The 12185-nt window shown below is 34.9% G+C and overlaps 1 protein-coding gene across 4 annotated transcripts in view; it reads right to left on the bottom strand.

Annotated features, from left to right (window-relative positions):
* The window catches only part of PCMT1 (protein-L-isoaspartate (D-aspartate) O-methyltransferase), a 43008-nt gene that overhangs the window by 8571 nt on the left and 22252 nt on the right, over positions 1 to 12185 (bottom strand). For 2 of the 4 annotated variants that reach the window (XM_055535934.1, XM_055535935.1), the window contains exons 4-7: positions 10175 to 10279; positions 8215 to 8335; positions 6072 to 6157; positions 1631 to 1800 (exon numbers count right to left, since the gene is read on the bottom strand). In XM_055535934.1, coding sequence (XP_055391909.1) covers positions 1631 to 1800; positions 6072 to 6157; positions 8215 to 8335; positions 10175 to 10279 — 482 coding nt within the window. Of the gene's footprint in view, positions 1 to 1583; positions 1801 to 6071; positions 6158 to 8214; positions 8336 to 10174; positions 10280 to 12185 lie in introns of all 4 variants that reach the window. The other 2 variants (XM_055535936.1, XM_055535937.1) reach the window with 1 other exon arrangement.

Below are 12185 nucleotides of genomic sequence, written 5' to 3'. Positions count from 1 at the left end.
TATAGAGCAGCAATTGTAGTATTTTGTAATTATATAACCATACTAGAAGCAAAGTGAAGGAAGTTTGTAACTATATCTGATTCTAATTGACAAGACTGCTAGCTTTTAAAAAACTTTAACCTGGCTGTGATCCAGGTTAGAATTCAAAGAAAACAGCTATAACTACATTGTGAAGTGAAAGTCGCTCAGTCGTGTCCAACTGTTTAAGACCCCATGGACTGACTATACATGTAATTCTCCATGCCAGAATACCGGAGTGGGTAGCCTTTCCCTTCTCCAGGGATCGAACCCAGGTTTCCTGCATTGCAGGTGGATTCTTTACCAGCTGAGCCACAAGGGAAGTCCTTAACTTTATTAATAACTACATTAGGTGAAGAATTAAAATGCACTTCCTAATAAGGATCAACAGAAATGGCCAGTCAGAATTAATCAAAAGTAAAACTCAGTTTTGAACAAACAGAGTTAGATTCATTACCACTTTTGCTGTTAAACATTCATTAAAAAGGTATCTTTCCTCTTCCCAGAAAACAAAACTGAGAGGTCTGTGAAGCCTGGTGTGTTGCAGTTCATGGGGTCACAAAGAGTCAGACACTACTTAGCGACTAAACAACGACAACATTAAATCTATAATCGCCATTTTACTTATTAAGAAATCATCTTAAAATAAGTACCTCTTGTCAAGTAAAAACAGATTCTAAAACAAGGAAACAGTAAGACCTTTCTTATTTTGGCAGTTAATTTCAAGTAGTCTTAGCTAATGTCTTACTTATGGATCTCACTCCCTCCCCCTGGAGAGAGTGGGCAGGGGAAGGAAGAGAAAAAACAGAGAAAGCTTGGCTTCAAAGGGAATATCCAATGATGCTGAGACACAGAAACAAAAGTGGGCGTTAAATGAGCCATGCTGTGCTGAAGATATGCCACATGCTGTTGGCCCTTTGGGTGGGTGTGTGAGACCTGGGCACTCGCTCACAGAACCCTCTTCCCTCCCAAGGAACTTAGAGGAGCTCAACAATTGGCCAGTCTGTTGTATAAAATGGTAAGCTTCTTCCTTACTGTGGTTCTGAAATAACAGCGGGATATAAAACAGGCACAGGTTGTCAGGCATCTATGAACCTGACTGAAAGAGAGAAGTCAAGTTCAGAGCGACAATGTCCTCTCTGGCATTGACACCTTCGAAAACTGGGACAAGAGTATTTTTTCCCTTCTTTCTCTTCACAACAATGCTATAATAGAAGATGAACTAGGGCAGGAAATGATCCCTTCTCTTCAGATGAAAGCCTTCATTTCCATGACCATATAGCAGATATAAAAATTAGTTGTCAATATAGAAACAGAGTGGCTGATAATAAAGTAACTTTACAAAGAGTGACTGACAGCCTCTTTAAAAAGAAAAACACCTTTGTGCCAACCAAGTCTCACCCCCTTTCCCAAAGATGAGTTAAATCAAAAGAAGGACAGACCATGCAAAACTTTTCTACATTTTTAATGTAGTGAATTTCTGATGTTAAAATGGAGTAGCATAAAGTTGACAACCAAAAAAGCGGCTCTTGCAGTCTGATCTCTTAAAATCCACACCCTTTCACCTTGCATGTGTGGAAGAAGAAAGAGCAGAAGATAAAATCACTTCCACCTGGACCACTGCTTTTCTTTATCTGTTAAAGGCACGTATATCACTCCCATCAGAGGTTTCATTTTGACACTGCCATCTTGCAGCTTGTCATACTGCTCCAACATCTGGTTTCCACCTGCAGGACCAACTGGCAATATCAATCTTCCACCAGGCTTTAACTGGTCTATTAGCTAAAAGAAAGAGAAAAGGACACACACACCAGGTTATAGATTTTATATTAATAGTCATTTTACATCACTATACACAACATTGTGTCCATGGGCAGAAAGCAGAAATGTACCTTATTTAGTACATCTACTCTTCCATTGTTAAACTTGTTACTCAATTACTCACACACTCATTTACTACTGACCTCCTCTACTACAGTACAAATTCTCTGATGACGGGGACTGTGTCTTATTCATCTTTGTGCCCTTAGCCTCAAACATAGTACCTAGTATAACTGCAAAGCTCAAAATGTTTTAGTTGAACCACATAATGTGGACTATCCTCTTGAGAAGACCAAAGGCAAAGCAGAAAATTTCAATTCTTGTATGCCTGTTTTCAATCTTTGTAGTTTGGAGGGGAAGAGGGGAAGTGTAGAAAATCAGCAAGGAATCCCTATCCTATCTAAGAATTTAAGTCATCACTGAACCAGAGATAAGGGAACTCTGGTTTTACGACTGAATTTAGGATCACAGGCAGCATGACATGATAAAGGAAGGTAGGGCTGGAGTCCCTGCAGCATTAGAAAGAGGACGCCCCTATCAATGAAGAACCAAAATTGCTCAGTTAAAGCCCCTCTGGTTAGAAAATTTTTAAGTCACATGTTACAATGTGAATGCAGCCTGAAAGATGACCACCAATCAAAAACAGTAAGGAAAAAACCTTCCCAGAGAAGGGAGTCCTTAATTAAAATTTTGGTTGTCAGCAAGTCTATCTTATTTTTTCCAATTCCTCTAAATGTCAAGATTTTCAACGAAAAAATAGACTTCTTCCCTCTCCCTCAATCTTGCTCCTTTAATCCATTAATTTTAAAACCTTTTAGCTGTCTTTTTTTATAGTGCTTACTTCTAAAGCATGCCATTTATTTTTTTTAACTGAAATATAATTGACATATAAACACTGTGTTGGTTTTAGGTGTACAACATAATGATCTGATATATGTATATAATGTAAAATGATTACTACAATAAACTTAATTAACATCTATTATCACACATAATTACAATTTTTTTGTGATGAAAACTTTTAAGGTTTACTCCTAGCAACTTTTAATTATATAATATAGTATTATTAACTATAGTTAATATAGTCAACAATTAACATAGTATTAACTATAGTCACCATGCTGAATAACATTTCCTTTTCTACTTCAAATTATATGCCAGATGAGGACTAAGCTCTCATACATAAACAGTTGTCCCTCAGTATCCAAGGGGGACTGATCCCAGGACCTTATCTCTGATACCAAAATCCACAGATATTCAAGTTCCTTATAGACAATGGTGTAGTATTTGCATATAATCTATATATCCCATATACTTTAAATTATCTCTAGACTTATTATATTTAATACAAGGCAAATACCATCTAAACAGTTGCCAGGTACAACTTCAAACTGCAATGAAAAATTCAAGTTCTGTGCTTTTTGGAACTTTCTGGAAATTTTTTTCTGAATATTCTCAATCTGTGATTGGTTGAATCCTTGGAATGTGGAACCCTTGGATACAGAGGGCCAGCTGCATTCTGCTTCTTTCCCCTAATCCAACCAAGATCATCATTTTTTATGAAAACCATTTTCTGTTATGACTGGGTAAACATAATTTGCAGCTGAGCCAAGAGGTACTCAGTTACTGTTTCCTTTCTTGTAGAATAGTTGTTTTCTCTGCAGTTAAAAACTGAAGCTTTTTCTTTTTTTTTTCACTCACTTAATTTTCTTTGTGTTTCTTCCAACAGCTTCTTAATGAAATTTTTATACAGTCAAGTCTATTTATAAGCACCTTCCTTTTTTCTTTTACTCCTCTATTTTTTTGTCAGCTCCCTTCTGGTTCTTTTCCTCCTCTGCTATAAATCCAGGCTGGTCACTCTCCAGGCCCGCTGCATAGCTGTCACACCGGGACTGCCCTTTGCAACAATACGGGCAACTCTGACCATCTCTCTCCTGAACGAGGTGTCCTACCTTCCTAGACGCCATGGCTGCTGCTTTCTGGTTTCTCCCACTGTCTCTCTACTCCCTCATTTTTTGATGACATTTAAAGCAATTCCTCCAGAAGTATTCTGTGGAACAGTATGTGGAATACTTTTTAAAGAGATTGAGATTTGCAAGTCTAAAATTATCTTTCTTCTATGTATTTAGTGGTATGTGCAGGTACAGGATTCAAGATTGGAAACTGGAAATCATTTTCAGTTCAGAATTGTGATGCTTTGCCTCTTATTCATTCTAATGCTGCTTATCTACAGATTGATGCCTGTCTGATTACTGACCCTTAATGAACGATCCATTTTGTTTTTCTGGAAACTTTTCAAATATTCTCTTTATAATATTCTGAAATTTCATGGTGATATTGTGGGTCCCCCCCCTCTTTTTTAAATTCATTATACTATGTACTCAATAGATGTTTTTAAACTACAGAATCATGTCTTTCAGTTCCTGGAAATTTTCTTAGGGCTTCGGGCTAATTGTTCCTCATAAAGAATTTCAAGCAGCAGCTCCTTTTTTCAGGCCACAACATCATCTCTGGTTTCCAAGATCCTGATGCCTCCAGTTTCTAAGCTTTTGCTGAGTTCTGCAAAACAAGCAGGCTCTGCACTGATACTTCCCTCTGCAGTCTCTTTGGTTCAGCTTCCTCCACCCTTCCAGGTCAGTTATTACTCTATCTGCTTCTCTGTCTTCATACACTGTAGCGTTCAGGACTGTTAAATATAATCTCCTAGATAACTGAATATAGAGTTTCATATTTCTTGTTTCTGTTTCTTGTTTTTCTAGCTGTTATGAGGTGGTATCCAAAGGAGGCATAAACATCTTGACTCTATTCTCTTAAAACTGGAAAGCCCCTCCAGCATGTCTATCTTCAAATTTAATCAGATGTAAAGAGCCACCCCCCAAATAATACTCCACCTGCTACTACAAATGTTCAAATTCATACCGAGCTAAAGCCAGAAATGCCCTTCAAGATCATCTTAGGATCTTAGTAAGGAAGATGAGTCCTGTCCCCAAGAATCTTTCATTTAAACACATTTCTATTTTAGATTTTAATTGTTCCTCCTGGGTTGCCAATATTTTCAAAAAAGAAAAAAAGTTTTAAGAAGTTAAAAAAAACCTACTGATCATGTGTTCATATATGAAAATTCATTATTTACTTATGACTTGTACAACTTTCTACATCATGTTAATACTTCTGTTAAAAACTACTAGCTTGGTCTTTTTTTAAAAATACCTAACAGGGCCAGAGAGAATAGTTCATTTTCCTAAAGTCATTCAGCCAATGAGTGACAAGTCAGTAATCAGAACAAATCTTCAAACTTTCAGCTCCTCATAACTGTGTAAACACACACAAAACTACTTCCAGGTTGGGGAGTTAATGAGACTGGGCAAAAGAGAGCCAATTTTAGCCCTTTGTCATCTAGTTAAGAACTATGTAAGAATCACATGTAATAGAAATCTAAGCCAAGGATTATTTGGGCTGACATGTTTATCAGAGTCTAACTGAAATGAAAACTCAATTTTGTACTTAAATATTTCCTTGACTATGTAATATATACTACTGGAATAGCCTACCTTCTCATTGCAACTATGCAAATTAAGATTTCTTTCTTCCTACTATTCTTTAAGATTCAGTTCAAATTTTATTCCTGTATGAAATCTCCTTCACTATTCTATACAACATACTCCCCTTCCTCTGAACTCCTACAAGGCGTATTTTCTTTTCCCTTCAATATCTATCATATGCTGATGATATGCTATCAAATCATTCATTTCCCTGATATATGTGCGATAGATCTCTTCTAGTAAGGTCAGTGAGGATAAGATGTATGACAAATACTTCCTGGTCTTACCCATGAACCTAACATAGTCTTGCACATAACACACCACGTGATTACCAGGTCATGAACTCCAGAGGGATTTTCCCAATTTTACTGGTGTACTCGTTCTTAGTTGAATCAAATACTGCTTGAAATAAGACAGTCATGAGCCACGGCTTAGTCATCTTCATGTCATTTATACAACTGTTTGTATATGAAAATGTATATGTTTGTATATGCCTACTAACTAATTAAAATACACAGCTAATTAAAATTAAAATTCAAGTTAAAAAATTGAGCATAATTATCAGCCAAAAAAAAAAAGGACACAATGTAACATAGATGGTATTTTCAACATCAATAGAAGTCATTTCCTATAAATGTTTAAGAGCGTTAGTTGAATAAAGTACACAAACAGAAAAAAACAACAACTCACTGCCTGCGGCACAACTGGGGCTGCAGCTCCTACGTGAATAGCGTCATAAGGGGCTTCTGCGGCGTATCCCAATCGTCCATCCCCCACTGAAAGAAAAAAGTGCTTTAAACACCTGTTCTGACAGAATTACCCAGTGTGAAGAATTATAGGAGGTTTAAAACGGAGAAAGGACAGATCTTTTTAAAATCACTTAACTAAGTGCTGCTGGGACAACGGACAATTCAAAGAAAAAATAGATACTTGGACCCCTACACCTCATGAATACACAAAAATGAACGTTAAAAAGATCAAAGGTCTAAATGTAAAAAGTTAAAATGGCAGTATGTCCGAGAAAGAATTCAAGGATGTATCTTCATGATTTCAGAGTACCTTAAACAGGATATAAAAAACACTACAAGAAATGGGTAAGTCTGACTATATTAAAATTAAGAATTTCTAATTATCAAAAAGAACAGTATGAGAGTAAAAAGACAGATCAGAGTGGGAGAAGAGATTTACAGTATGTATAAATAGACAAAAGGTGAGTGTATAAAAGTCCTACAAATCAAAGAAAAATATAACTCAATATCTGAATAGAAATTTCACAAAAGAGGAAATCCAAATGGCCAAACATATGAAAAAGTGTTCAACTTCACTGATTAATATTAAAATACAAAATTAAAACCACAGAGATACTACCATATACTAAGTGGGTGAAGAGAAAAATTTAGTAACCCCAAGTATTGGGATTGTGATGTGAAGCAATAGGAACCTTGATATACTATTGATGGGAATGTAAGTTGGTTCAGCCACTTCAAAAAACAGCTTTTGTAATATCTATGGTCAGTCTATGAACCTGTAATAACACACCTACAGAAATAAGTGTTTGTATGAGTGTATATCAGCATCTGGACTTATGTACATTGTGAATATGCAGCACTGTGAATATCTCTAAATCAGAAACAACCCAAAATATCCATCTACAGTAGCATTAATAAAAAAAATTTTGGTAATGTTGCTACAATTGACTGCTATACAGCAATAAAAATTAACTATCATGCAAAAAGAAGGATGAATCTTACAAACCTAACAATGAATGAAAAGTCATTCATTGTAGAATATGTACTGTAGGATTCCATTTAGCTAACATTCAAGATATTGAACACCATCTACGGAACTGCAATTAGGTAGTAAATGCCTAAAAGTAATGTTACTAGTTACCACTAGAGAAAAGGGAAGTAGTTATGGTGAGGGAACAGAAAGCAGGGGACTTTCAAGGTGCTGATAATGTCCCATTTCTTGATCAGTGTGGTGATTAAACAGGTGCTTGTTAAGCTTCACATTTATGTTTTCTGCATATTTTGAGGTCTGTTATTTTTCTCAATATAAAACATACTCACATGGAAATGTGTCCACAAATACCACTGAATGGAAAAAAGCAAACAAAAGAACAATATGTAGACTATAAGTCAATCTAAAAACTGTGTGCTGCCACTGCTAAGTCACTTCAGTCATGTCCGACTCTGTGCGACCCCAGAGAGGGCAGCCCACCAGGCCCCCCGTCCCTGGGATTCTCCAGGCAAGAACACTGGAGTGCGTTGCCATTTCCTTCTCCAATGCATGAAAGTGAAAAGTGAAAGTGAAGTTGCTCAGTCGTGTTCAACTCCTAGCGACCCCATGGACTGCAGCCTACCAGGCTCCTCCGTCCATGGGATTCTCCAGGCAAGAGTACTGGAGTGGGTTGCCATTGCCTTCTCCAAAAAAACTGTGTGTGTGTGTATAATTTATTCATACGCATATTTATATGTCTGAAAAACATGAGGAAAAAGAGAGGCTTTCTTTATCTTACACACCTCTGTGTACCATTTACATTTTCTATATTCAACACTGATTACTTTGATGTTACTTCTTTAAAAAGTAATGAAGAAGGAACTCAACATGACCTTTTCTGAAATGGTCAATAGTCATGTCACCCCTGGTCAAGGTAGAACCAGTGTAATATTTTAGAGTAATTTATTTTCTTGCTTAGTACTTAAAAGTGATTGTTTTAAAAAAAAAAAGAAGCAGCAATAATTAGCTCTGAATATTTTGTCACTTGCATGGGATTTTTATGAAAATAAAAATTCTCCTGAGAGGAAATTTTCAAAGTTTTTTTGATACTTACCAACCAGTTGCACCCTCCCTGAAGACAAAAGCATTGGATCATCCTTTCTGACATTATTTATTGAGTCATCTACTAGCTCTTTAATGTGGTCAATTCCTATGACTTTCCCATTAGTTCCAACCTGGAAGTGAGAATAATTCAATCATTCACTGGTCTTAGTTTTTCTAAGGTGTCAATAAAATATTTCTTTATCCAAAGTCATATTTAGTAATGAGAAATCAGGATAAATAAACAGTTTAAGTCTCTAATTTGATTGTTAAACACTCACTCTATTATAGATTATTTGACAAATAACTTTCTCAGCCATAACCCTAAATGAATAATGATATTTCAGTAATTATAAAACTAGAATTATAAAAATTTATAATACTAAGAAAAATGGTATCTTTCTTCCTTCAATTTCTAATTTTTATACCCAGAATCCTGAAATGGGACTTAGCTACCAATATTAAATGTTAGTTATCAGTGCAACCATTTTTTATTTAAATTCCATTGAAAGTGTGACTTTAAATATTACAGATACATAAAAAATGTTATAGGAATTTCTATACCTGATTCTACTGCCACATGTGGGAAATACAAAAATAAGTAAAAATATTAAAAGACCCTAAACATAAATATTAACTGTAGAATGAAATTAACACAATAAAGACTCTGAAGTCAAACTATCTGGGTTTACATCTAAATTTCTTACTTACAACTATATAACCTTGACAAGTTATTCTATCAATCAGGTTCCTCAGCTGTAAAGTGAGGAGGAAGCGGGTACATACCGCATAAATGACATGAGGAATAAGAGAATACATGAAAAGTACTGTGAACACTGACTAGCACATGGTAAACATGTGAAAAACATTAGTTAGTATCATTTTCAAAAAGATAACTCAGAAATAAAATGACTTTTAAAAAAATGATAATGCCTCTGAAAACATAAACAGTCAAGTATAGAAAACAAGCCATTAATTAAACACCATTTCTAGTATTTAATTATATCCCATTAGTGAGGGTTGCTGCTGCTGAGTCACTTCAGTCGTGTCCGATTCTGTGCGACCCCATAGACGGCAGCCCAAGTCAAACAACTGAAAAGGAATATCTGAATTCTTACTGTGTGCCTGGCACTGTTTGGAGGCTTAGGATACATCAATGAAAAAAAATCAGAAAAAATTCCCACCACTCTGGAGCTTACATTCTAATAGTCTGTCAATTATATATTGATAGCAAATTAAATGGATTCATAAAGGATCCATAAATGCTAACTTAACTAGACCACAACCTTCCAAGCTGGACTCCAGGTATAAGATTTTTCTTAATCAACTTGACTTGATTATCTGAGCACAGATAAACTTTTACTCCAAGGTGCCTGAGCGGGCCTCCAGACTCAAACTCCGAATAGTCATTATCAGATAAGCCTCTGATGATGAAATTTGAAGTATAATAAAATAAAATAAAAATGCATTCATTTTTCTTAATGTAAAAAGAGTTCTCCCTCAATCCTAATAAACCTATTGTTTGGATATCAGGCTGGTTCTGCCAGATGAGAACTTACAAGAATGAAGTCTGGGAGCTTTTGGTTGCCACTGTGTGATCACAAGAGAAAAGCATATCTGAGAATGCAGAGAACTTGCGGAGGAGAGCCAAGTCAAACCAAGAACCAGAGAGAAACTCACGGTCCATAACAACTTGAGATCTTTCTCTGAATCCAGCCATACAAGAAGCCAGAGAGACCTCTAGACTTTTCCATGATATAACCAAATAATTCCCTTCTAGCTCTGCCAGAGCTCAACTGGATGTTCTGTCACAACCACAAGAGAAAGAAATCCTAGGTGACACATATTCTAACTGCTATCTCAACAGAATTTAAAAAGAAAGAAAACCCTCAAAAACTGCTAGTGAAAAAAATACATGGCCAAATCATATAATATGCTTCTGTTGGGGCCAGAATAGTAAATAAAGCTCTTACCATACGTGCAAAACATGCAGTAAGGATTCCACTTCCAGATCCTACATCAAGAGCTTTAGCTCCTTCATGTAACTGATCAAATAGAAGTTCTAGTGCATATGCATGCTGCCAAAAGAAAACAAAGCAAGTATTCATTTTTCTTCCCAAAATTCTATAAAGTATATATACCATGGCATATGAATAAAGCTGCAAACTTCTCAACAATTTTTCCACTACTGTCATCTACCAAAACAATGAAAACATAACATATTACATACTTACACCTACAGAAGAATTATGTAAGAACATTCTAGTTTGATTAAAATTCTTGTGCTTAAAGTGTTTCCATAATTTTAGATCTCCAGTATGTGAATATTTAAAATTTAACAATTTCAAAGTAAAAAGCTACAAAAAGATTTACAGTGAAAGGTTTCCATTCCACCCCTCTCCCCACCTAAAGGCAACCAATGTTACCAGTTTCTACTGACTCCTTCCAAACATATTCACTTTATGCAAATGTAAGCAAATACGTATGTATTTATAAATATATCTTAAAGGAGTATATGTTTGTATGAATGTATTATAAGAACAAATATGCCTAATGAGAGATACTTAAGTTAGCTTCAATCTTCCATAACAAATAGATAAATAATCTTAAAAGGTATTAATATACCATAAGATAATAATCTTTTTAATAATCTTGTAAAGTATATCTATGGGATAAATAGCTAGAGGTAGAAGAAAGGGGGCCAAAGGATACATATGTTTATGTTTACAGTATAAATTACATATCAAATAAAGTCATTGGTTAAGGTTTGGATCAAACCAAGAAATAAAGACTTCTCTATTCCATCCTCTTTACGAACTTACATTTTAGTACTTTTCCAAAATATGAGGTTAGAATTAATAAATAGAATCTCAAAAGCTGTCCTGAAATGCCTAGTGTGTTCACTACTAAAAATCATCGATCCAGTAGCAATAAGTACATTCACTATAAGATCTTGGTTGATAAAAATACACATCCATGAATCCATAGTGACAGTAAGTAAATATATCCCTCTACACATATATAAATGGAGGATAGGGAGAAACTGTTCCCAAATGTTCCAAATATAGATGAAATATTGAACTTAGAAAACTGCCATTTGGCAACCAGTTTAGTAATAACTGATTAAGTCAAAAATCACAAATGGATGCTGAAACTAGTATATTATCACTCGATGAGCAAATACTCTCAAAGTGTTTGCCCAAGACACATTAATTACAAAAGGGAAAAATAATAACTTTACAGTGGAGTTAGAAGTTTCTTAGTGGAGAAACTTGACTGACACTACCTCAATCAGATGATTAATGTTAGTATCACCAAAACTGGGACACTCTGACATTACATAACATCTGCAATATTTCAGGCAAAAATGTATAACATATCTAACCAGGAAGAAATATCAGACCAACCTAAATTGAGAGGCAATCTATAAAATAACTGGCCTGTATTCATAAACATTTTCAATACTATAAAAGAAAAAAACTAAGGCGCTATTCCAGATTAAAAAGACATGGCAATTGAATGAAACTCCTGATCTGCAACCTTCTTTTTCTTTAAAAGACATTATTAGAACAACTGATAACATCTAAATGAGGTCTGTAAATTAGCTAATGGTGTTGTATCAATGTTAATTTCCTGATTTTGACAACTGTAGTATGGTTATTTAGGTGAATGTTCTACTTTTAAAGATAAAGAGCATTCTGTTTGCAAATTATGCCTACAGAGTTCATAAAATATATATATATATATTTCATATATATATATATATATTTCATATATATATATATATATATATATATACACACACACATCTTCCTCCCTCCATATAAATAGGGGGAGGGAGAGAGAAGGAGAGAGAGAATAAATGATAAACCTAATGCAGTACAATGATAACACTTTATCTGGGAATTATTTGTACTATTCTTAGAATATTTCTGTAAGTCTGAAATTATGTCAAAATTAAAAAAAAAATTTTTTTTTAATCAT

The sequence above is a fragment of the Bubalus kerabau genome, chromosome 9 (genome assembly GCF_029407905.1).
Source record: "Bubalus kerabau isolate K-KA32 ecotype Philippines breed swamp buffalo chromosome 9, PCC_UOA_SB_1v2, whole genome shotgun sequence".
Classification (NCBI taxonomy): Eukaryota; Metazoa; Chordata; class Mammalia; order Artiodactyla; family Bovidae; genus Bubalus; species Bubalus kerabau.
Note: the sequence above shows the minus strand (reverse complement) of the source record. Positions and strands in the feature narration are given on the sequence as shown.